At 50.4% G+C, this 24,110-nt stretch overlaps 1 protein-coding gene across 1 annotated transcript in view; it reads left to right on the plus strand.

Annotated features, from left to right (window-relative positions):
- The window catches only part of Klhl29 (kelch like family member 29), a 297,008-nt gene that overhangs the window by 145,137 nt on the left and 127,761 nt on the right, over positions 1-24,110 (plus strand). The window contains exon 3 of the mRNA XM_048439662.3: positions 21,113-21,442. Within this exon, the coding sequence (XP_048295619.1) occupies positions 21,158-21,442 (285 nt within the window). The 5' untranslated portion in view covers positions 21,113-21,157. The remainder of the gene's footprint in view (positions 1-21,112; positions 21,443-24,110) is intronic.

The following is a 24,110-nucleotide window of genomic DNA, read 5'->3' on the forward strand; positions in this document are numbered from 1 at the left end:
TCTCAAAACCATGTCGGCGCATGAGGAAGCTACCACCATCCCTAATGAGGTTGGTTATCCCTTTCTTGTTCTGTCTCCTGAGTCCTTCACACAAGCTCCGCCCCCGCCAACCCTTCATGTTAGTATTCTCCACCGTTCTAGCCTTTGCTGTGCGTTTCCTTATTTTAGTGTGGCCAAAACTAAACCCTCAGTGGCTCCAAAACCGTGTGTTCCTGGGCCTCTGCTACCTGCCTTTATGTTCTTCCACTCAACCCTTGTCCAAAAGCAGAGCCCTCCCCACACGCACACTTCTCAAACCTACAACCTTGGCTCATCTCTGATTTCTTTGGATGGGCCACCAGCCGTGGACCTATGAGTTAACTCAGCTGACCTCCTTCTTCGTAACTTCCCATCCAGCTCCTCCTGTCTCCACCACGATCTGGATCCTCTTTGATTCCCCACTGGGTCATTTTCATCCCAGTGTTTAAATGCCCTCCAGTTTCGATCCTCCAAGAGGCTCCAGCAAAGCTGCCCCAGCTCCCGAGAGGTGCTCTCTCCCCCCTCTTCTTCTCTGTGCATGGACCACCCAATCCAGGAGCCACGAGCCAGGTGTTCTCTTTAACTTGCTTTAAAAGTATCAGTTTCAAAATTCACCTCCTCGGTCACACAAGTCAATTCCCTTTTCTTTGATTTTGTTTCGTTCTGTTCTGTGGGTGCTGGGGTGGAATGTGGGGCTCCTTTGAGCCACTCCCCAGCCCCTGAGTCAATGTTTAAGTGTTCAATGGCCACATGTGGCTCACGGCCACCAACTGGATCCCCCTTATTATTATTATTATCCTCTTGGAAAGCTACACCAGGCAGTGGTGGTCCACTCTTTTTCATCTTCAGCATCTCTCTGTCTCCCACGCTTCTCTCTGTAGCCTCCCTCTCTTCCGGAGTCACAAAGATGTGTCCTTACATCTCGGACCTCATCTCCAGCAGCACAGGACTTGGTCTATTAGAACATTGAATGCTTTGGGGCACACCATATAGATGGAAAGCTAGCTCACACTAACTGAAACAAAACAAAGGAGATGTGCTGGCTCTTGTCTCTAAAAATTTCAGTAGAAGCTTTTCCACAGTTAGAGCCAGTAGTTCATGTGACCACAAAACGGCTAGTCTCTCATCTGCTTCTCTTCCAGGCTGGCCTCACTCTCTGCTCCGCAGGCTACTTCCTCCCCCATAGACAAGGAGAGGTAGCTGGGAGTGGGCCTTGATTCTGAAACATTTTTAAGTGCATACATCAGATTTGGGGATTTGAATCCATTTGAAGAATGGACCTCAAGTCACTGATTCTAGCCAGAAGATAAAACATATTGATGAGCCTGGCCTGGTCACAGATTTTCCCTGATGGTGACTTAGAACAGCTAAACCATATCCCACAGGTCAGATGAAGGGAGAAGAGGTGTCACATAGGTAACACAAATTCCACCACTGCCTTCGTCATCTGAAAGTTATCTACATGTCTAACAAAGAATCTTACCAGATTACCCATGTCTGGTGTGCTAATGGGTGAGAAGTGAACTGACGGGCAGCTGGTGAGTGCGTGGGCGAGTAGATGGGTGGGTGGGTGGATGAATGGATGAATGGATGCAGTAGATGTGTGGATGAATGGGTAGATAGGATGGATGGGAGAGTGGATGGATGGGAGGGTGGATGGGTGGATGAATGGATAGATAGGATGGATGGGAGGGTGGGTGGATGGGTGAATGGATAGATAGGATGGATGGGAGGGTGGGTGGATGGGTGAATGGATAGATAGGATGGATGGGAGGGTGGATGAATGGATGCAATAGATGTGTGGATGAATGAATAGATAGGATGGATGTGAGGGTGGATGGATGGATGAATGCAGTAGATGTGTGGATGAATGGATAGATAGGATAGATGTGAGGGTGGATAAATGGATGGATAGATAGGATGGACGGGAGGGTGGGTGAATGAAAGTTTAGATAGGATGGATAGCAGAGTGGGTGGATGGTGGGTGGATGGATGGTGATGAATAGATGGTTTGAATAGTGAATTGCTGCATGGAAGACTGGATAGTTATCTGCCTACCTTCCTGTAGGGAAGGCAAGCGGAGACAAACTTCAAGGGAGTCATACCAGTGCCTAGCAGAAGACACTGGTCTTGTGGCCCAGAGTTTCCCCTAGACCTGTGGTTCTTAACCATCCAATGTGCCATCCTTTAGCATAGTTCCTCCCATTGTAGTAACCCCAAACCATACAATTATTTTCATTGCTACTTCGTAACTGTGACTTTGCTACTGTCGTGAATATTGTAAATATCTGTTACACAGGATATCTTATATGTGAACCCCACAGGGGTCTTGATCCAAGAGTTGAGAACTGCTGCCCTAAAGAATGGTTCAACCCTGCCAGATAGAACAGCCCTTAGTCAGCTTACCTCTGCTGCCCCTTACTGCACCCAGTACAAAGCCGAGGACCCAGCCAAGCCTGGCTAGAGGACTGGAAAGTCTGGCCAAAGCTCTGTGTATCTCTTTGTTTTAGCTGGACACTAGGAGCTGGCCAGCAGGGGAGGGTGACTCTGGGTGTCTGAAGCGGCCACCCTCCCAGGACTCCTGTTCTCTGATGCACATTTATTATGCTCACTCAAGCCCCTAGCAATTAAAAACAGAAAGAAGAGAGGAGGGAGGAAGGGAGAGAGTTGGGGGGAGGAAGGAAGGAACAGAGGGAGGAAGAGAAGGGAAGAAAGGAGGGAGGAAGGGAGGGAGGGAGGAAGGGAAGGAAGAAGAAATAAAAAGAAAAAAAGGAAGATAGCGGAGTTGTAGCCTAAGAAACCACATAATTGGTGCTCCCGATGGAAGCAGCAAGGCTAGCACCTTCTGTGCGAGAGGATTTGTGGATTTTGGCCCCAGGTCCCGACCCTGGGAAGCAGTAGGTGTGTCTTCCTTCCAGGAGCCCTTGTTTCTGTCAGTGGTTATGTTGCTGGAACTGTCTAGCAAGCTGCAGAATTAATCCTGGGAGGTAATTAGCACTCCTGGGAGGGGCGGGCTGTGCGCTGCCTGTTGTTACCTCATTGTTGTCCCGCTGGTGGCCTTGGGAGACCGCATCCAGGCGCCCAGAGGGCTCAGGCAGGCACCTGGGTTGGTGGTGCTTCCTTTTGTTTTCCTTTCCATCCCTGTCATCTCCTGTCTAAAATAACCTCTCAGAATTCGGCCATCGTGTTTCTTCCCTAGTTAGTCCCTCTTTCCATCCTCTTTAATTGCGTCTTTCTCTGTGCCTGTGTTTATTAAGGAACCAAATTGAGCTAGGCATTTAGCGGACTTATTTCAGTCTCATTAGACCCGCCCGACTGCAAGATTGGATGCCCAGGGCAGCTTATGCTGATGGGAGGGCACGGTCTGTTGGGGGGTATTAGCCCGTGGGCTGTCACTGGGTCTGATGGTGGCTGTCCCTCCTTAGACTCTCTGCTTATCCGCTAAGCGCTTGGTCAGTTCCTGTGGGGTACGTGCATGCTACTAGGGTCGGGCTATTTGGGGAACTGCTGAACCTCCTGCCTTCTGGCCTTGACCTTTGCTGCAGAACTCGTGCTGTCCTTGGGACTTGTCAGCATTTGGAGGGAACCTGTCCCCAGGGAGCCAGCATCCAGCCTCTGTCCTCCCTGTTTTTCTCCCCAGAGGGAAGTCAAAGAAAGGACAGGTCTTTCAGGGACATTCCTGACTGCCTCTTCAGGCTTCCCACTTGGCCCACCTACAAGTTGCTCAGCCCTGAGAAATGAACTCGGAAAATCGACTAAAAACAGCTTTACAGGACCTTCTATCTGGGATGCTTCAGGTGGAACCAGGTCTAGTTAACATAGCATTTATTTAGTGAAGTCAAGGTTTTTGTGACCTTAGCCTCAAAAAGATTCCAACTCTGGATCTTTGGCTTTTCACCTGCTAGGGAAAGCTTGTCTGAGTTGGGACAGATTAGCCGCTAGAGCACCAACCCCAGAGCTGTAGCAGTTTCCTTCCAATGGGAGCTTCGTTCTTTCCCAAGTCACAGTTTGGGGCGGGCTACTAGGAGTGTTACCCCATGAGTGCAGCAGAGACCAGGGTGCCTACTATGCTGTGCCCCTGCCAGTCCTACATCATTCTCCTCTGCAGTGAGCAGGGAAAGAGAGTAAAGATAATGTCCTTGCCTCTAACCACCCAAGCCTAGAGGGACCCAATTCACCTGCACACATGAATACAGCCAGCCCCAGACAGAACCAAAACTTGGCTAGAGCGTGTAATTGAGCTACAGTCCCCGAGATAGAAGAGAGCAAGAACACAGAGCTCCAGTGGTCTCTGTCTCAGAGATGGTGACAGGGCAGTACAGTGTGTGTGTGTGTGTGTGTGTGTGTGTGTGTGTGTGTGTACACGTGCATGCACACATATCTGCTGCTTGCAAGGGGAAAGTGTCAACCATAGTTGCTCTTCAAGTGGGATGCCTGGCCCCCAGTAGACAGGCAGGTTTTGTTATTTTTTTCCTTTTCTCTCCCCTACTGGTTATTCCCTCGAGGTATATGCAAATAAGAGACCAAAGCAAGAAATTAAATCACGTCCCTCACCTCTGAAGTTCCTTATTTCTGTGTTCCTCACAGTGTAACATTTCATTAGACCTTCCAGATGGGGAGAGAACATGCTGATTAAAAATCAGATAGCACCTACAAGCTGCTTCATTGGCTTTGAGAATGGCTGGCGCTTTGGAGCGACTTGCTACGTGTAGTTACGTTTTAATAAATGGCTGTCTGAGTCATTTTCCTAGAAAGAATTGCACCATGAATATGTGTGCCCCTGGGGGAGAGTAGGATGCTTACTCCAAGTGTCCTTGGTACCTGTGCATCAGGCATGGGATGCTTGGGGTTCTGGTGGCATTAGCACCCAGGTCCTGAGACCCACACTTTCTAGGACTCAATGGGGCACAGCACAGGAAACATGGGGTGAGAGAATGAATACATCTATTGGAAACTTGGCCCCCCAGCTCAAAACGGTGTGTTCTGTCCAACTTGGATGGACTTGGCCTCATGGTCAAGGTCAAAGAGAGACTCAGGGCTCATTCTTGTCACACTCCTTGACTGTGACTGCTGCCATCAGAGGTGGGCAACCTGGGACAAAGATGGAAAAGGAGAGACGTCAGCAAATCCAGCCACCTCTGTGTCCAGGGAGAAGATGGGCAGGGGATCATGCAGGGGTGGAGTTTGAGTGTTCGCTCACGCATTTTTCCTGAGCCCTGACACACAGAATGCAGAGCTGGCGTTAAGGACTGTGGTAAGAGCACTCAAGAGTTCCACTGCCTGGGTACAGGGCCAGTCTCTGTCACTTTCTAGCTGGGTGACTTTGGGCAGGTTGTTTGATCTTCCTGTGCCTCAGTTTCCACATGTGGGTAGCCATCATAATAGCTGGCCCCCAGAGCTCTGATGCAGATACAATGTCAGTATTTATAAAACATTGCCCACAGGGCCTGACATCCCAGTGTGGGGGAGCCAGACCTCTAAGTAAATTATGTAGCCTGGAAGAAAGTCAAAGAACCATCCAAAAATAAAGCAGGGCTAGAAGTTGCCCTTCTAAAAATAGGATGGCCAAGTTGGAGACCTTGGTGTATGTCTGTCAACTCAGAGGCAGGAAAACCAAGAGTTCAAGGTCGACCTCCACTACACAGTTCAAGGTCAACCTGAACTTGATATTGAGATCTAATCATCTTATAAACATAACAAAATAAATAGGGTGGCCAGAAAAGGCCTCACTGACCTGAGAAAGAGGCCTGAAGGAAATGAAGGCGCTAACCACACGACTAGCTGGAACTAGCCATGGTATGTTGTATATTGTATGCTGTATGAGATCTTAAGGTAAGCGGGGTCCTGTGCTGGAAGACCTGGAGGGAGCAAGTGGTGTGGAATATTATTTTAACTAGGCAAAAAGGAAAAGCCTGGTACCTTTGTCTGTGCTGTAGAATATTTCTCTAACCGTGTGGAGGTGTGTGACGTTTGTGTGTGCTGCATCTGTGTAACGATGTAAGGAGGTGTGTTTCATCATGTAGAAATGTGCTGCATTTGCTTCATCTTGCCTGCCTAAGGCATCTGATTGGTCTAATAAAAAAGTGAACAGCCAATAGCTAGACAGAAGGAAGGATAGGCTGGGCTGGTGGGCAGAGAGAATCAATAGGAGGAAAGAGAAAAAAGAACAAGAGAAGGAAGAGAGAAAGAGGGAGAGGCCCCGGGGCCAACCAGGCAGCAATCAGCCAGCAGACATGAGAAACAGGAAAAGTAAATGATACAGGAAGAAAAGTAAAACTCCCCAAGGCAAGAGGTAGATTAAGAGAAATAGGTAAATTTAAGTTACAAAGAGCTAGGCAAAAATGAATCTAAGAAAGGCCGAGCATTCAAAACTAATAGTAAGTCTCCGTGTCATGATTTGGGAGTGGTTGGTGATCAAAAAGAACATTTTGGCATTCCAACGTGGGGCTCATATTTCCACATAGGGCCTAAGATAGCTGAAGAAAGAGGGAGGGAGAGAGGAAGGGGGGACCTGCTATAGGCTAGTCTGTTAGGGCAGAGGTGACCAGGGAGCAACAGTTCAAGATGAGAAAGTAGGCAACACAGGCTTTTGAAGCATTAAGGGTTTGACTTTTTCTCCGGTGATTTGGAAACCAAAGCAGGACTTGCAGCATGAGATGACCTGACTTGCGTTTTCTTAGGCTTTCCTGACTGTGTGGGAGAGAATGCACAGACGGGATGGAGGGAGTCTGTTTAGGAGACGAGCAGAAATCCGGGTGAGAGGTTTGGAGGTTCAGAAGAGGGCAGCCAGGATAGAGGTCAGTGAGAAACGTGATTGGGGTCGCGAGGTCGCCCACAGCTGTTGCCCATAGGCTCGATCTGTAACGAACATGTTTTTCAGAGGGCTGCGGGGCTGTAAGCCAGGCTACCAGGAAGCTGCAACTCAGTCGTGAGACCCCAAGAGGGTGTAGAAAGAGCACAGTGTGGAACTGGGCTTTCTTCCTGGGACCTCCTTCATGGCCAGGTCATCTAATCCCTGAGCTTTAGTTTGCCCCTCCATAAAATGGAACCAGTGCCGTCATGCACGTGGTGACATAAATGGCTTCTAGACTGGTTGCCTGCAGCACTGTCCTGTAAATGCTGCTTGTCTGCCTTCTGTCACCCAGGACACCCTGGATCGGTTTGCGTATAAGGAGCTCTGGGCAGAAATGTGAGTAAGGCTGTTGCCAGGACTTCTACTGAGGACACTGACAGAGCTGGCAATGCTATGTGACTTCAGAGCATGGTGTGTGATAAGGCACACAGGACCCTGTAGACTGAGGGCTGGAAAGGTTAGGGGGCCAAAGAAAGGGGGCCCAGAGCAGCCTGGAACCACCAGGCCCCTTAGAGGAGTTAATAAATGGAAGAGGTGGGGAGACTTGGTTGTAGCAAGACGCCATCCTCTATGCAGAAGTCTCAGCTGAGGTACCAGGTTGAGCATGGAGTCTATAAGAGCCCCCATCAAAAAAGAGGAATTGTCAACTATAGGGGCGCTCAGAGCAACCCCTGAAGGTTAATCATGCATGGTGAGATATGCCTATAATCCCAACATTCCAGAGACCAAGACAAAAGCATCATAAGCTCTAGGCCAACCTGAACTAAAGTGATAACTTTAAAGCCATCCTGGGCTACAAAGCAGGAAAAAAAGAAAGATGAAAGATGTAGGAAGAGGAATAAAAGGAGAAAGAGAAGAAAACCATTAAACTACAAAGAAGAAGGAAGTTGAGAAGTGAGCTGGGAGATAGGATAAGACCACACCCTTCCCTAGGGAAGGTGCTCCTGCCTGGCACCCCTCACTGTAGCATTTGGTCCCTTAAGCTTTTAAGTACATAAGCCTCCCCATGCCTTGGCTTAATAAAAGCACCCCTCCAAGGTTTACTCTGAGGATCAAGGAGCTGGTGCACATTGGGCCCACGGTTCAGTGCCTGCTGCAGCTTGCTTCCAGTTCAGTGGATGTGAGTTTTCTGGGGCAGATAAAGTTACAGCAGCACCAGTCATAAATGGAGTACCCCGAAGTCACCCCAAGAGTAGTTTGGGTCAGTCAGGGTAAGTTGAGATGGAGATAATTGGAGAAAGGGAAAAAAAAGCAAACAAACCTGAGAACCACTGACATCTCACTGAGTCTAGCTGTCTAAAAACGGGTTCCACAACTGTCGGGTCTGCACTGAGCGGGGCTGAGGCAGGGAGCTAGGGTGTCCAGGCACCACAATCCTCACAGGCTGGTCACTGAGGAGGGTTTCCTGGAAAGGAGGCACCAGAGTAGGGTCTGAGCTGTGCAAAGGTTGCCGTACCTCGAGGGAAGCATACAGAGGTCCTTCTCCTTCGCATCCCCTCCCCCAGGGCAGACCAGCTCAGGGGACCCTCTGCAGGGCCCTGGGGACATTGAGATGAGACCTTCTGGCCTTCAAGGAGATGCCAGCTCTGTTGGGCTAAAGACAAAGGTCCCAGAAAACAACTTGGTGGAATTGTATTTCCCTACTTCAAGTCAGGCATGTCTATGTGATTTGCCTTGGCCAATGGCAGGAAAGCAGTGAAAATTTTAAGCGCCAGTAAGTGAATGACCAGCCCATCTTTCCCTTTGCCACCGTGGCCAGCAGTACCTGGGTGGCACTCTGCCAGCTGCCGTCCTGGACAGAGGCTGCCCTTGAGCAGGACCCCTGCTGACCTGCTAAAATGTTCCCTACCGAATATTCATTATAGCCTTGTCATGGCTGATAGAACTGCAGTGGTTTTGGTGGAACACGGGCAGGAAGCTAAACCAAGACAATGCAGATACTAAGGCCAGCCTTGGCTATATAATATTCTTTTTTTTTTTAAAAAAAAAAAGTGATCCATTTAAAAATTAAAACTTTAAAAATGGCCAAAGTAGGCCCTGTTTGAATCTTCTTTCTGAGCTTTGGCTCTTGCTTGCTTTAATCCCGTTGTCCCAGGAATGAATGCTTCTGGTCTATTTGTAGGTCACCGCCAGGGTGGAAAGAGTAGATTGCTCATCTCTGGTTGGTTTGCCACCCAGGGCTGCTATGAAAATCTATGAAAGGCAGAGAGAAGCAATCTTCAGAAACATGGAAAATGGGGGACAGCCCTCATTCCTCAGTTTCCCTGTCTGGATCCCTTAGTCAGGAGAATGATCACAGTGAAGGCCACTTCTCCCCAGAGTCAGACTCAGAAAACCCAGAAGGGAGACCCTGGGAAATATGATGCTCGTGTCCACGAGGCCAGCAGTCCCGGGCTGCCCGATAGGGTCCAAATGGCAGCCCAGAAGCCAAGTATCCCTGCTTGGTTAATCTAAAAATAAACAGAAAGGCAACAAAAAAATCTATGTTTCAATTACTGCACACAAGCTGTTCAAACAGCCAGCTCTGCACTGGAGATGTGAACTTGTCAACGGAGGCCGCCTCGTTTGCATGCTTGGGTGGCGATAAGACTCAGCCTCGCTACAGGCTGCCCTCTGCTCTCGGCCGCTGCCTTTTTTTTTTTTTTAATTTAATTAAAAACATGGACCTAGAATTGAGACAAGGAAACATCGTGAACAGGTATATACCAGGGTAGTGGCTTCTAAGGAAAGACAAAGAAGACTCTGTGGTCTGAGACGAGCTGGGCATTGGCATCCTTGCAGTCAGCACATATGGTCCGTGGCCAGGCCAAAGACATAAATCTCTCCTGTATGGCCCTAAACTCTTTTCCCCAGAGACTCATAGTAGATCCTGAAGAAGCATGGGCCTTGGATTCCTAAGGGCACAGTGGTGGCCTTTGAGTGGAGGGGTCATTCTCTATCCAGGGGAGAGGTGATTGATTGACAGGCAAAGCCAGAGCTTCTGTCCCCAGCCACACTATCTGTACCCATTCATAAGCAGCCCTCATGTCCTAAGTAAGGCACAGTCTCCTCTCTGGATTGAACAGAACCCAGCTACACTGCCCTGGTTTGACTAAGGCTGACTGCTCCCTGAAGCCCATAAAGGTTTTCTACCTTCCATCTGCACCATGCTGCTAAGTCTCACTATCCCTGCGGGCAGGAAGCTGCCCCTTGGTGTTTTTCAGCGATGTGATGGGAAAGGACGTGGGCAGTGTCCATTGGGATTCGGTGAGCAAAGGGCAGTACACAGATTCACCCAGCACCTGCATGGGGGTTTGAGTGGGAGGGAAAGGGTGTAAGACCCTAACTCATGGAAGAAAAAACCATATTCACCAGGAAGGATTTGTATAAGCAGGACCTCCATCCCAGGTCCCACCAAAGGAGCCTGGGAAACCAGGCGCTTGTACTTAACTCTAGTGAAGGGTCCACAAATCCTGCACGCTGAAGTAGCTGTCGGTTCCACATTCGCTCTGGACAGGGATTTTAATGTCCCCAGCCCCCGGAGCAATTCTGCAGCCATCAGCCCAGACACTAGTTACTTGGTGAAATAAAAGAGCAGTCGAGTCTCTCCCAAGGAAGATAATATCCTGTCATGGGCAGTATGATCGGCCGGCCATGTGACAGCCGTTCCCTAATGTTTCCAAATAGACTTTTGAATAGACTCTTGTCTAGAAGAAAGCAAATTGCAAGAGCATTTTTGGCAGCCAAATAGAGCACACGCATCAGTCTTTCTTCTATGCAACTGGCTGCTGGGTCTGGTTCCAGGCACCGAGTAGGATCCATTCATCAGCCCGGGTCACTGATGGACACCACTTCCTGTGGCGGGCGAGCATGTTGAATTAGTCAGTTCTCCAAGATTCCGAATAATCAGGCCTGCCTGAGAGGCAGCCAGGAGCGAGTGGGAGGCCCCCTCAGTGGAGGAAAGAAACTGCAGAATTTCTGCTTCAAAGATCTCTACCGGGGCTTTGCAATGCTGTGGGGGAAACGGGTCTCCAATTCCAGGGTTTCAGTCCTCTGCAGAGCCACGGGAACGCGAACCAAGGAGCCAAGATGGTTATTCATAATGAGAACACTAGCTAATCCTATTCCCAGACCCGCCATAGCTCGCTCATCGATCCTGGTGTTTACAAGCGTCTAATTTATACGTGCCTCCCCTCTTTTCTCAGTCTATGCTGATATTATGTTGCTAACTGTCATTTGCAATATCTTTTTTATTTTTCATTATCACCATTATAATGATTTACACCAGAAGTGATAGAACAAATGCCTAGTCAATTAGTCCCTTGAGAACAGTCTCTGAATCATGTATGCTTTAAAAAGAAAATCACGACTACATCCAAACACACAGCCAGAGTCTCACAAACCAAAGGTGCACCCGGAAAGGGAGGGAATGAGGAGACTGCTCTTTCAATATTGTCCATCTGAAGCAGGCACTTGGTAGAGCCTCTCCCAGACAGGGAGATTGCCTTTTTGTGTGTGTGAGTATGAGAAATTGGGCCCAGGAAAGGAATCCGTGGCTTTTTACCTCAAACCTATCATCAGAAAAGCATTTTGAACGTTTGTCATTTTATGTCATATATTAAGCCCTGTAATTATGGAATGTGGGTTTGCCCAACAGTACCTCCATTCTCCCACCATGCCACAAGGCCATCCTGCATACCGAAAGCCTGGCCCTAGGGCAGAATCCTGGCCAGCTAACCCAAGTGTTCTACCTACAACCTGTTAAAATGCAGTTTTGCTCAGCCCTGCTGGGGTGAGGTCTGAGATCCTGTGTTTCTAAGAAACACCTCGATGGTGGAAGGTTCCGGGCTCGCTAACAGACCCTTTGAAGGAGGAAAACTGAGATCCCTGCCTCCAACCATCGGCTTTCTCCTCTTCCTCACTTAACAGAGTTTCAAGATGAATCCTACCCACTACCTCCATTGTCAGGAGGCTTTGGAAGAAGCTTGTGTGGGGGCAGGGGTGTTCTTATAAGTCCCCTCCAAGTTCCTGCAGAAGACAGTGCAAATGTCCTGTGGTTTGTCACAACTTATAGAACCGAGGGGATTGTCACATCTTATACCTGAGATCTTGGTAGTCTTTGACCAGCCCCTCCTGATTTACATGCGCTTGGCACAAAAGGAAGAGAAGGTGAGCAGACAGAGTGGGCTTCTGAAGGTGTTGACCACTTTTGTGGCCAGGGTAGCTGTGACATCTTGATGGTTTCTGGGGTACACATTTATCTCCAATCACGTCAAGTTGCATACGTTAGATATCTGTATCTCCTTGAATGTCAGCCAGAACTCATATGACAATTTAAAAGAATAACAGCCTTTTGTAGAAGGGCCAGAGATGTGGTCCCATAAGGCCAGGCTACTGCTGTCGTAACCCATTGAGCATTTACATAGGGCTCTGGAGCCTGCCTCACCTGCCACCTGCTACTAAGAGAGCTCTCGGTTCACCAGATGAGCTGGGGGTCAGAGAGATGCTGGAGGCTTTGCTGGTGTTGGGGAATACAGACTCTTACTGCTTCTAGATAACGAGACGATACTCTGAAGCTCTGTATTACAGAGATTTGTGCTCTGGGTTCCTGGAGTAGACACGGAGGTCACGGGGCATGGCTCTCGTTTCTAAGTGGATTTGTGTTATCCCTGGCTTCCCTTGTTCCCCAGGCCTCTGGCCCCACTTCACGCTCAGGGGTCTAAGGGAGGTTGCTTAGCTAAGTTTAGACCCTGTAGTCTGCTGGGACCTTCCGGATACTAAACTGTAGGGCAAGACTGAGTGCCCAGCCAGTCGCTCTCCATATAGCTTTTAGTGGGTGAGGCCTGTCCGGGGGGCAGGGAGTGTCACACTGGTCCCTCTTAGCTGGACGAGGTACAGTGAAAGAAAAGATCTCTTAGAACAGAGGTGATATAGGACAGCAATACCATATTTGGTTTGCCTGGGGCTTTGCTATTTTCAGTAAAAGAACTAAAGAGGTCGCTGCCCTTCAGATTTCTTGCCCCTCAGGTGCCAGTGTGTAGTCATCTAGATTGTGTTGGCTTCTGAGGATTTGAAAATGGCACCTGTCCCGGGCGGGTGTCTACACACGACCCCCATGACTCGTGTCCATGTTAGAGGCCCTGACAGCTGCTCTCCCTGGGGACCACATCAACCTTGGTGTGGAGTATAGGGCCCGGACTGGAGCCTTGCACATGAGATAGAATCTGGGGTTGCCTCTATCCAGGTTCTGTAAGTGAAGGTGAGCCCCAAGAGCAAGGCATTAGCTGCCCCCCCTCATCTCTAAACCTTGTCCCTACCCTCTCTGGTGCTCCATGCTAAAGAACACTTGTTTAGTCTGGCCTCTCTGGTCCCTGCCCATGGATGCCCAGCCATGTGAGCCATGGTGAAGGAAGCAAAAGGAGCAAGACAGCCCTGACCTTATGGATGGGACCAGAACTTGTGGGGAGTTGGGCTTGCCAGTCCGTCCCTGGTAGTCTGGACTCTGGCCGTGATCAGAGGGCTGGCCAGAGGAAGCAGGAAGGGGCAACGTGAGGCTCACCCCAGCCTCAGGCGGAAGTGAATCTAGTTACTGGGTGGGGGGGGGGGTCTGTCCCGATCGCATCACCTATACTTCTAGGAAGTACGGGGGCATTTTCCGGGGGCATCCTCAGCTCCCAGCAACATCCACACCAAGTCACGGCCAAGCTGGCTCCTCGCAAGACACCCAGAGAATTCCTTTGTGCTGCTTTCGCCAAGATGGTGTTCTGGCTTCTGTATAATGTTTTGTTCCAGAAGAAAAACGAAAAGATGCAGAGAGGAAAGCGAAAATAATAAAGACGGGCACAGGCTGTTCCAATTGACTTGGCAGCACGTCTTCCCCAAATGAGGCAATCATCCATTTTCCAATCGGGCCGGACGTCCATGGCTCCTTCCTCAGCCAGCCACCCCGGCTCCCCGAGTCTGGAGGCAGCAAGGGCTCCCCTGCCTTCTGTGGATTAATCACGCCTTCAGGGCTCTCGCAGCCGGCAGCCCACTCCTTCGGCGTGTCTTAATGATAAGAATGAGGAAAGGGTCATTAGCCACCTGTGATCCTGTGTGCGGTGTGTACACACCACGAATGTTAATATGTGAGGGCCAGCGCTGACATCCAGAAAACACAGTGAGCCACTGGACACAGACCACAGCTATCCTGCTTGTGTATTCAGGTAGACACAGCATGCTGGTCCTGAACAGGATTTTCAGGGGCTAGTGTCCAGAACTCAAGAGCTACTACTCTGTGGGCTCCAGCCCTCCATGGGCAATACACACACACACACACACACACACACACACACTATGACACATGGCAATCCTTAATTATTTACCGATGAATTATTCATGATGAAGTCTTTCCAGGCAAATCTGTGTAGCAGAGCTGCTGATCTGGTATCTAGCAAGTGTCTAACAAGTGTCCAGGAGGCGGAGCCCGGCCAACAGCTGCTAAGAAACAAGAGGCATGGCTGGGTACCAGAGCTGAGTATTGATGTCAACTGATTGCCCTCTGATGTCCATCCGCAGGCTCCCAGGCCTTCTCAGAGCTGTCTTGGTTCTCCCTGAGCTACGGGGAGAACTACATCCATCAAGGCAGGCCCGGGGACTAGTCACACTATCCCTGACCTCATGGACTTTAGCTGGGGATAACCGTCCTCCTGCTCGCAATCCGTTACTGCCCTGTGGCCCTGGGTGGGGCTGCCCTGAGGAGCCCCAGCTGTCTACCTAGCACAGGAGGTGTGCAATTGCAGATGGCAGGCATCCACTCAGCCTCCAGACTGGCAGTTTCCTGGGAACTCTGGCAAAGCCTTCCAGTTCTTGCTGTCCTTGAGGCTATAGACCTATTGTGTGTAGCAGACTGTGGCTGTGATGTCCCTCACTGGTGGGCTTTCCTATACACGCAGAGGCTCATGGGGTGCATGCCTCAATTCGCCTCATTGACAGTCCAGGGGAAAGGCCTGTTTTTCTAATGGAGAGCAGCAGGGATATGAGGGGTCCCAGGGACAGGTGATAGGGGAAGATGTGGGGAGGTGGCCTGACAGGGACTGGGGTTACTTAGTTTTCTCAGTTTGGTCCTTAATGATACCCACCGGCTGTCTCCTGCAGAGGAAAGCCACAGAGCCTCTCCTCCATTACTGTGCGTTTCAGGTGCTTCGGGTTCTGGTTGTATTGATCACAGTGAACACTTAGTTCCGCCTGTCAGTTTCCGTCCACTCCCAGTGAATGGGGAGCCTGGAAGGAAGGAGACTCATAGAGCCACCAAGTCAAGTAGCACACTTGCCCAAAGAAGCAGAACAGTCCTTTGCCCTCTCCAGTGAATGATCAATGGAAGCGAAAAGGCCCTTGCCATGGGAGACTTAATGCTAATGATACCTCAAGAGTAGCCTTTGTACTTCTCAGGGATTGCCTGACTCATGGTTGGGGGGGGGGGACAGGGCGGGGCGGAGGTATCTGCATTTTCATTCTCATTTTCCTAAGACCTGGTAGCTCTGATGTGGCTCTACCTTTGGAACATGCCCTTGCATTTGGTATGTTTCTCTGTGAGACGCAGTAACACAGGAAATGATAGACTAGAGGCTGGGTTGCTAGCAGTGACTAAGTTTTCAGAGCAACACTTCTTCCTATTTACTGTGATGCTACCAAAGTCCTCTTCCTGGGGAAGAAGGGAGGATTTAAAAAGAGAGTGGAAAACTGTCTGTCCCAGCTTTCTGAACTGTGTGTAGAGCCTGGGCTCTGAGCCCCGAGCCAGACCTGGTACTGGGAAGCAGCCAGTGGGTGTCCACACGTGGGCTGCCGTGAAGATATGCAGGCGAATTCACGGAGGGGCGTGCTTGCTCGGCAGCAGTAGTCTCTATAAATGTGAAGCTGAAGTCAAGTGGGAAGGGGGGTCCCCTCTATGTCTCACCTCATGAAGACTCTGGTCGTCTTCCCTCCTCTCCTGGCTCAGCATCCCTGGGATAATTCAAAGACAGGACTTTGCTGGGGAAAGAGTTTTTACTGCAAACAAGATCCCGAGCCAAGTCGTGTGTGTCAAATGTCTCTGAGCTTCCAGAATCAACCTGGGGCATGACCTGGACCGCAGTGTGACCCTCCTTCTCCAACTCTTTAACTCTTTGCTGTTTTTCTGTTCTTTCCCTTCAAGATAAGCTCTCAGTCTGTAGCCCTGGCTGGCCTTTAATTCCTTATGTAGCCCAGGCTAGACTCAAACCCCTAGCGATAATCCCACCTCAGCCTCTCCACTGCTAGAATTACAGGTGTGAACCTACCACTCTCGGCCTCAGAGCCTTTTCAGCACACATGTGTATCACACAAACAGGTTCTGACACATGTGTGTCACACAAAAACAGGTTCTGGCAAGTCACTCCTTCACCCAGGTGTAAGACCTGGATTCTCTTGTCAACTGTCCCCTCCACACCAAAGGCAAGGTGGTGGCTGCTCATAACCTTGTTTTTTGGTGCAGGGCCCTGTGCCAAGTTCCACCAGTGCCCAGGCTGCCTGCCAGGAAAGGGCACGCCCTCAACAAGGAAGCATTTTTCTGTGTTTTGTCTGGAATTGCTTAACCAGTCTGATCTTAGGCACCGTATCCATTCAGGGCCTCCATCCTCCACACGGGTACTTCCTGTGCCTCCTGCAGTACCATATAGGCACACGTGTATGTGCACAGGAGACCTCTGACACACGCTGGCTCCGTGCCCAGCAGGAAATACTTACGTTGCCACCTCTGGAGCTGGCACTCTGCCGACTGGCTTGGAGTAAGCTGCAATGCGTTTCTTTCATTCGTTTGAAAGGGGAAATTAAACTGAGGAATGAGGTCTGACCCAAGTGCTTGCATGCAAATAGTTGACCTTTGTTTTGAATACACTTAATGAGACCGAAACCAGATTGTGTGGCCTCCAGCTGCCTGAGTTGCCACCTCCTCCCTGGCATTTGAAGGAGACTGGAAGAGGTGGCAAAAGGCTGGAGGTGGTAAGGGGCTGTGCATTGTTGGGTTTTGTTTTTCTCTTCCACACTGGAACTGTGGGGCCTTGCACATGGTCCCTGAGGTGAGCAGCTACATCCAACAAGATCCCTTTGACCCGACCCCGAGTTCTCAGCAGCTTTCAGACACATCTTGGTGCAGGGGTCCTGACGTCCCTGAGCCTCACTGCCGCCTGAGAAGAAATTACTTCTGTGTTAGATGAGGCTGCGTTGTTATCTGGAAATGCAGGGGTTGACTGAGTGTAATAGTCAGGCTAGGTGACGTTCTGCTGGCGTAACAGGTAGACTGCCACTCTTAAGTATCTGAATGTGATATAGATTTATGTCCCAATCCTGTGAAGCCTGGCGCAGGTGGGGCAGCCTCTGCTAGGGAACAGCTGCACCATCTTGAAGGTGTGACTTCTAAGGTTGCCAGGTGGCGGAGGGAACCATGGAGTCATAGGCAATATTTGGGGCTGGGAGCGGAGGAGATATCTCAGTTGGTATAAGCGCTCATCTTGCAGCAGAAGACCTGAGTTCAGTCCTGCTGAGTGTGCTGGTGCTCCTTTGTAATACCAATGCGAGAGAGGCAGACGTTCGCTTGTTGCCCAGCCCAGTGTAGCCTCGTGGTGGGCTTCAGCCTGGCGACAGACCCTACCTCAAAAGAAGTGGATGACAATCCTGAAGATGAAGTGAGAGCTAATCTTTTTAACTGCCATATGCGTGTGCACACACTTGCATGAGCGCTCACTCATGCACCCACTCACCCACTTGAGCGTGTACACACTCACATTTTTAAAAGAAGATACCGTCAAAGTTCTTATCACACTTTCTTGTGTTTGTGTGCACAAGCTCGCACACAGGCTTACAAATGCTCACACGTGCCATGGTACACGTGTGGGGGACAGAGGATACTTTTAGGAGTCATTTCTCGCCTCCCACCAAGTGAGACCCAGAGATTGAGTCCAGGTCATGAGACTTGGCAGCAAGTTCCTTTACCCAAGGAGCCATCTTACTAGTCCAAAAGAAGATACACTTTTACAGGACAGGGTCTGGAGAGCATCCTATTAACTACCCAGTCTTTTCGTCTGCCGGAGAAAGATGAATGGTCCTAACACACTGTCAGGGTATCTGGGAGAGCTATTCCTAGGTGATTAGGATGAGAGCAGAGGACATTGTGTCGTAGTTACATAACATAGTCTCTGCCCACCCTAGACCCAGCGTAGGGAAGCGCTATGCCAAGACCGTGGCCACTGATAGAGCTCTGCCTTGCTTGACAAAATGGAGAGACAAGAGCCCAAGCTATGAGGCCTAGTACACCCTCAAAATGTAGATTCATCTTCCAGAACTCCGCTTGGAGGCTCAAGTCCTACTTGCTGACAAGGTAGGCCATTTTTTTTTTAACTTAGTGCCTCCAAATTGCCAGTCAGGAGACTCGAGGATTGATGTCTGAGAGCTCCCCTTTCACACAGATGTGTCTGTCCTATGTGGAAATGTTCGATTACAAAATAGTAAGTGCTACGGATGGTTCCATGGCAGGCCCTGCATGATGGATGAGTGGGCGTTGCCTCTGCATGGGGAATGAGGAAAGGTGCTAGAACAATGGGCCAGTCCAAAGTCTCCAGTGTCTTCTGGGACTTCAGGGAGAGTTGGAGCTTTATCCAAAAGGATGGGCTCTATGCATGGAAACGGGGAGAATAATGACTGGATTTGTGCTTTTAAAACAGTTGGGTGGCCAGGCGGTGGTGGCACATGCTTTTTTTTGGTTTTTCAAGACAAGGTTTCTCTTTAGCTTTGGAGCCTGTCCTGGAACTAGCTCTTGTAGACCAGACTGGCCTTGAACTCACACAGATCTTCCTGCCTCTGCCTCCCTGAGTGTTAGGATGAAAGGCAGGGTGTACCATCAGCCTTTAATTCCAACACTCAGTGAGATAAAGGTAGACGGATCTCTGTGAGTTCAAGGCCAGCCTGGTCTACAGAGTGAGTTCCAGGGTGGCTAGAGATACACAGAGAAACCCTGTCTTGGGGGAAAAAATAGCTAGGTAGAAAAGAGCAGGCAAGATTGAAGTCAGCCTAGGCTACATAGAATTCTAGGCCAGCCTGAGCTACAGAGAGTACTAGGCTTGCCTGGGCAGCATAGGGAGACCCTATCTCAAAATAATACAGTGGGTAGGAAGGCAGGATTAGGTGTAGGAAGTCAGGCTGATACAGTTAACATGGAATGATTGCATAGAGGGAATGGCCAGCAGAGGGGGGCAGATTTGACAGCCCATGGGGTAATAGGATCTCAGATACCCGCCCTGCACTGTGGTGGTGGCTGTCTCTGAGGCAGGACATTCCTGAGAATGGCCGAGGAATAATAAGCTCATTTGGGGACCTGTGGCATTTAGGAACCTGAAGTGCGGACAGGTGGCACCGGGCAGGCTAGAGGAAAGTAGCGATATACTTAGGAGGGACACCCCTGGAAAAGTCGCTTTCAGTGACATGGATTAGGGGGAGCTGCTGAGTGGGATCATCCAAGGGGAGCCAGATTCAACAGTGGGGAAGCAGGGGTGAACCCAGAAAGAGAAAGGCGGGTGCATCATATGAAGGAATAATAATGAGGAGGAAATATTTTCCTCATATTCCGAAGGGATAATGGCATGACTGTGCCTAGGTTTTAAATAGGTCATCTGTGACCTCAGCAAGAGCAAGTTCCTCTGGAGTGGTACACATCAGGGGCCACATGGGACCAGGTTCCAGGGCAAGCAGGAATCAAAAAAGTCAAACTAAGTTTAGACCGCCTCCATCGGAAAATGTGAGGGATGGCCAAAGACGTAGAGGGAACAATTTTTTTTCAATGTGGAATACTAAGTCGCTATTTTAAATGAATTCTTGTGGCATTTTATGAATCTGGACGCACAATGACACACTGAACAGGGAACCAACATCCATCTCCAATGGTACCTATTAGCTCTGCCACTTGTGGGGACAGGTTCAGCCCAGGCTGCCTTTAGTCTATTCTGTGCACCTAACAGAATGGCTCCCAGAGCTGGGACACCACAGAAGCAGAGCATGGTAGCAGGTTTCCTAGACGGGGTACAGGCTCTGGCTCCCACGCACAAGTCCTGGACAATGAAGGCAGATATGCAAAGACCAGAGGAGGCTCGGGTTTTATAGACATTTTAAAAATAAATGCCTTGTCTAGTAGCCAGCAACTTCAGAACCGGGCTGGCAGGATGGAAGATAGGAGCCCATAACCTAGACTGGAAGTGGATGGAAAATGGAATAGGACCAAAGTGCAGTGAGTCCTTAGGCACAACCCTGACTGTGGGTGTGGAGTGCAGGGCATCCCTCACCATCAGCCACTTATCTCTGCCCTGGCACAGCCATGCTCTTTCCCCTTCATCCTCGTCACCACCTACAGTCTTGTCTCTTTCCTGACTGGAGTAGCTAGTCCTTGCCTGGGTAGGAGCCAGCACTATCATAGTGATACTGAGCAAAACACAGTCCTTGGTGACTCAGAGGGCCCTTCCCGTCCCATGGTGCGTCTAGTCTCCATGACAACCCTGAAAGGCCTTCTGTTCATATACTCAGGAAGCCGTGTGGGAGATGCAGGGAATAGAGGCCATAGTACCGAGGTCCCAGAAGCATAGCTCTGAATCATAGGGTTGGGATTTTCAGGGAGGACGTGACCCCTGGAAGCTGACATCTTTTAGAGACATAGTGACCTTTTCCCCCTTTTAGTTCCCTTCCCTCACGGGGATCCCTTGCTCTCTGTGCGTCTCCTTGTCTGTAAATAGAGGGCTGACCATGCACTGTTGCCTCACAGGTACTGTACGGGACAAAAGAGATTTTCAGTCAAGGCTGTGACTACGCTAAAGAGAGCACACACGTGGGTCGTGTGACCTGTGCTTGGCAGGTACGCAGTCAGAGGTCCTCTATCCCCGTAGGGTTAGGAGGCGATGTTTCCCTGCCATAATTAAGATGTATACTTCATGTTGCTCAGGGCAGGGTGTTATGGCAGAATTAAAAATGACGTCTTGACAGTAACCGTGTTCAAATCCTGCCCATTGCCTTCCGCCGTGTGCCCCTGAACAATCAATTCTGCACATCTGAGAAGTGGGACTGATAAATGATGGAGGATTTACCCAAACTCTGAGATTGGCTAGTATTTGAAAACCCGTTAGTGAACCCAGAGCAGAGGCAGAACATAAGCTGCTGGTGGTGGCCGCCTCCCTGGCCAGGCAGAGCTACTCTTAGCTTAAACGGCCCTCCTGTGTTCTGTGCTGACAGGTCCGGGCTCTGGTTCCCTGTGAGAAACTGCCACGGCCCACCGAGATGTCCAGGCACCATAGCCGCTTCGAAAGAGATTACCGTGTAGGTTGGGACCGCCGTGAGTGGAGTGTCAATGGGACCCACGGGGCCACCAGTGTCTGCAGTGTCACCTCCGGTGCTGGCGGCGGCACACCCAGCAGTCTCAGCGCACGACCAGGCCTCCTACCACTGCCCGTGGTGCCCTCCCGGCTACCCACACCCGCCACAGCTCCTGCTCCCTGCACGACGGGCAGCAATGAAGCCATCACCAGTCTCGTGGCCAGCTCGGCCTCCGCAGTCACCACCAAGGTAAGACCTGCTATCCTTTCTGGGTAGGAGCCAAGCACCAAGTCAAGCCCAGGTCAGCACGGAGGAAGCCTTACTCCCTGCTTGGTGTCACCAGGGTCACAGCCTCCATGAAAGGCATGGCCATGGTTTCTGAAGGTTAAAACGACCTCATTTACCAGACATTTCTATATGTAACTAGCTTGGTGGAAGACCAGCAGATGCTGATGCTACACACGTACTGATTGAACGCTACTGAATGAGCGATATAAGAGCCTTGCCAACTTGGCAATACTCATTTCCCTAAATAGGAGGACTAAAAACATGTAAGTCCCCCGTGCAGGACATCAGTGGCTGGAGTTGCTATACTAGCCACCCAGGGTCGAGAGCCCATTGCTGATCCATCACCACGGTGGGGATTCTCATGTCTACAGTCCCCATGAGCCTCACAACAACCCTGTAAGGTCAGTGTGTACTCAAGCCTGCCTCATTGCTGAGGGCCCCCAGACATACTAGTTACAGCACGTCCTCTGAGGACCCAGAACTCATGCCTGCGGGGTGCTAGCTCCTGATCACTCCACCTATTTGAGCAAGAGACGGTTCCAGAAACCTCAGGAATGGTGGCAAAAGCCAGTGTGTGTCAAACGGAATGTGGAAATTGAGGTCGCCAAGGCTCTAGTTGACTTGCTTTGGACTGAACGGAGGGGCTCTGAAGCCCCCCCCTTGCATGCTGTGCAGAGCCCGTCAGGCAGACTGGGCCACAGAGGAATAGCTGATGGCCAAGGCAAGAAACACATTCGTCCCGTCATCCCCCTTGGCCAAGCAGAGGCTCTGCAGGCCATCTTTGCCTCTGCCAGCCATTCAGAACCACTTCCCAGGAGCCCTCTCGGGGCCTGCATGTGTGCCTGTGGGTGTGTATGTGTGTGCTGCGTGTGTGTGTGTGTGTGCGTGTGTGTGTGTGTGTGTGCACTTTTCTTTTCCTGCTTTCATAAAGGTTGCAGGAGAAATTAAAGGCGGGAAGCCCCAGGCTGGCCATTGTGAGGTAGCTGTGGTGGTGGACGATGCTCTCCAGGTGCTCGGTGCCTTTGTCTCTACGATTTTCAAAACTCCCTTTCAGCCCTGCTTCCCATTAATAACAGCGCTGCTGGCTGCAGAGGCCGGCGGAGACCCGAGACAATGGAGCTATTGGAGGCCAGCTTGCAGCACGCTGACATCTTGCTGCAGTGTCTTATTGATTTTATTTTCCTGTTATGAAAACACCACCCCACCAAGGCAGGGAGGGAAATAATACCAGATAGGAGCAGAGTCGGGAGGTTATTTGGGCACACTTCCCCGGGCTAGCCAAACACATTCCTGTCCTGGGCACCAGGCCCTGGCCATTCTGAATTGGTGACCTCTGTCCAGGATAGCCTGCTGCCAGCCAGCCCTGCTGGCCACATCTGGCAGACAGTCTTCAAGGCCAGCTGTTCACCATCTGGAGACTGGCGGCCTCTGGAGCCAAGAGCCAGGACTCCAGGTGAAAGAGATGCTGGACCTGCGGACATGCTTGATGACTTCCAGCCCTTAAAGTCAGGACTAAATGCTTCTGAGCATGTATCTCAGGGTTCTGCCAGGTGAAACACAGTGCTTTTAGCTCTCTAATGGGATGTCCCGCCCCTGCCCTGGACACGTGGCACCTGATCTGCTCCAAAATAGCTCACTACTCACTAACCCTCCTCACTAGCCAGACCCCAAAGCACAACCCCATGGGAGGGAGAGAGAACAGCGGCAGACAGGAAACAACAGATGGGACAGGGACCGAGCCAATGGCCCACTCATGGTTGGAGACAGGGCGGAAGTTCAGGCCTGCCAGGATGGTCAGCCCCATGGCATCTGACAGCATAGAGACTAGATGCCATTGCTGCTGTGCAAGCATTTCTGCCCAGTTTCATACCCACAGGGTTGGGTTTGGATCTGGTTAAGGGCTGAGGTCTTTGGGTTGCTAGAGAATTGTATGCAGGGACGGGGTGGGAAAGGAGCAAGAGGACTGCCCGTGGTGGTCTCGATTGAGGGCACTGGTCTTAGATGTAGGCCAGCTGTTCTTAACCTGTGTGTCACAAACACCCACCCTTTCGCCAGGGTCCCATACCAGATATCCTAGAGGTTTGCATTATGATTCATAACAGTAGAAAAATTACAGTTTCGAAGTAGCAATGGAAATAATTTTATGGTTGAAGGGTCACTGCAATGTGAGGAGCTGCATTAGAAGATCGCAGCGTTAGGAAGGTTAAGAACTGCTGGTGTTGGCAATGGTGCCTCCTGTCACTGCAGACTTGCCGCCGCTGGCTCAGATGCCTGTCTTCTCGCCTGTGTGTTTACCCCATGCCAAGATTACATCAGTGGACACCCAGGCTAAACCCAGGTGTCTGTCAGCCGTTTCCCTGGTCAACCAGCCAGTTCTTCACCAAGCCGCCCCTGAGGAGAGGCTCTTGCTGTTGGGGAAACCATGGGTCAGTATATAAATGATTGTGTGGTCGTATGAGCCAGTCACTCCGCTGTTGAAGTTGTCGGTGGTGGTGAATTCATGGAGTAGATAAAGCTAGGCTTTAGAAACTGTCCAAATTTTAATTCCAGTTCACCTCTTGCTGAGTGATGCTGATCAAACCGTCTGATCCCTCTGGGCCTCAGTTCTAGGGTTGGGTGGTATTCCCTG

Source organism: Myodes glareolus, chromosome 6 (assembly GCF_982192425.1).
Source record: "Myodes glareolus chromosome 6, mMyoGla1.1, whole genome shotgun sequence".
Classification (NCBI taxonomy): Eukaryota; Metazoa; Chordata; class Mammalia; order Rodentia; family Cricetidae; genus Myodes; species Myodes glareolus.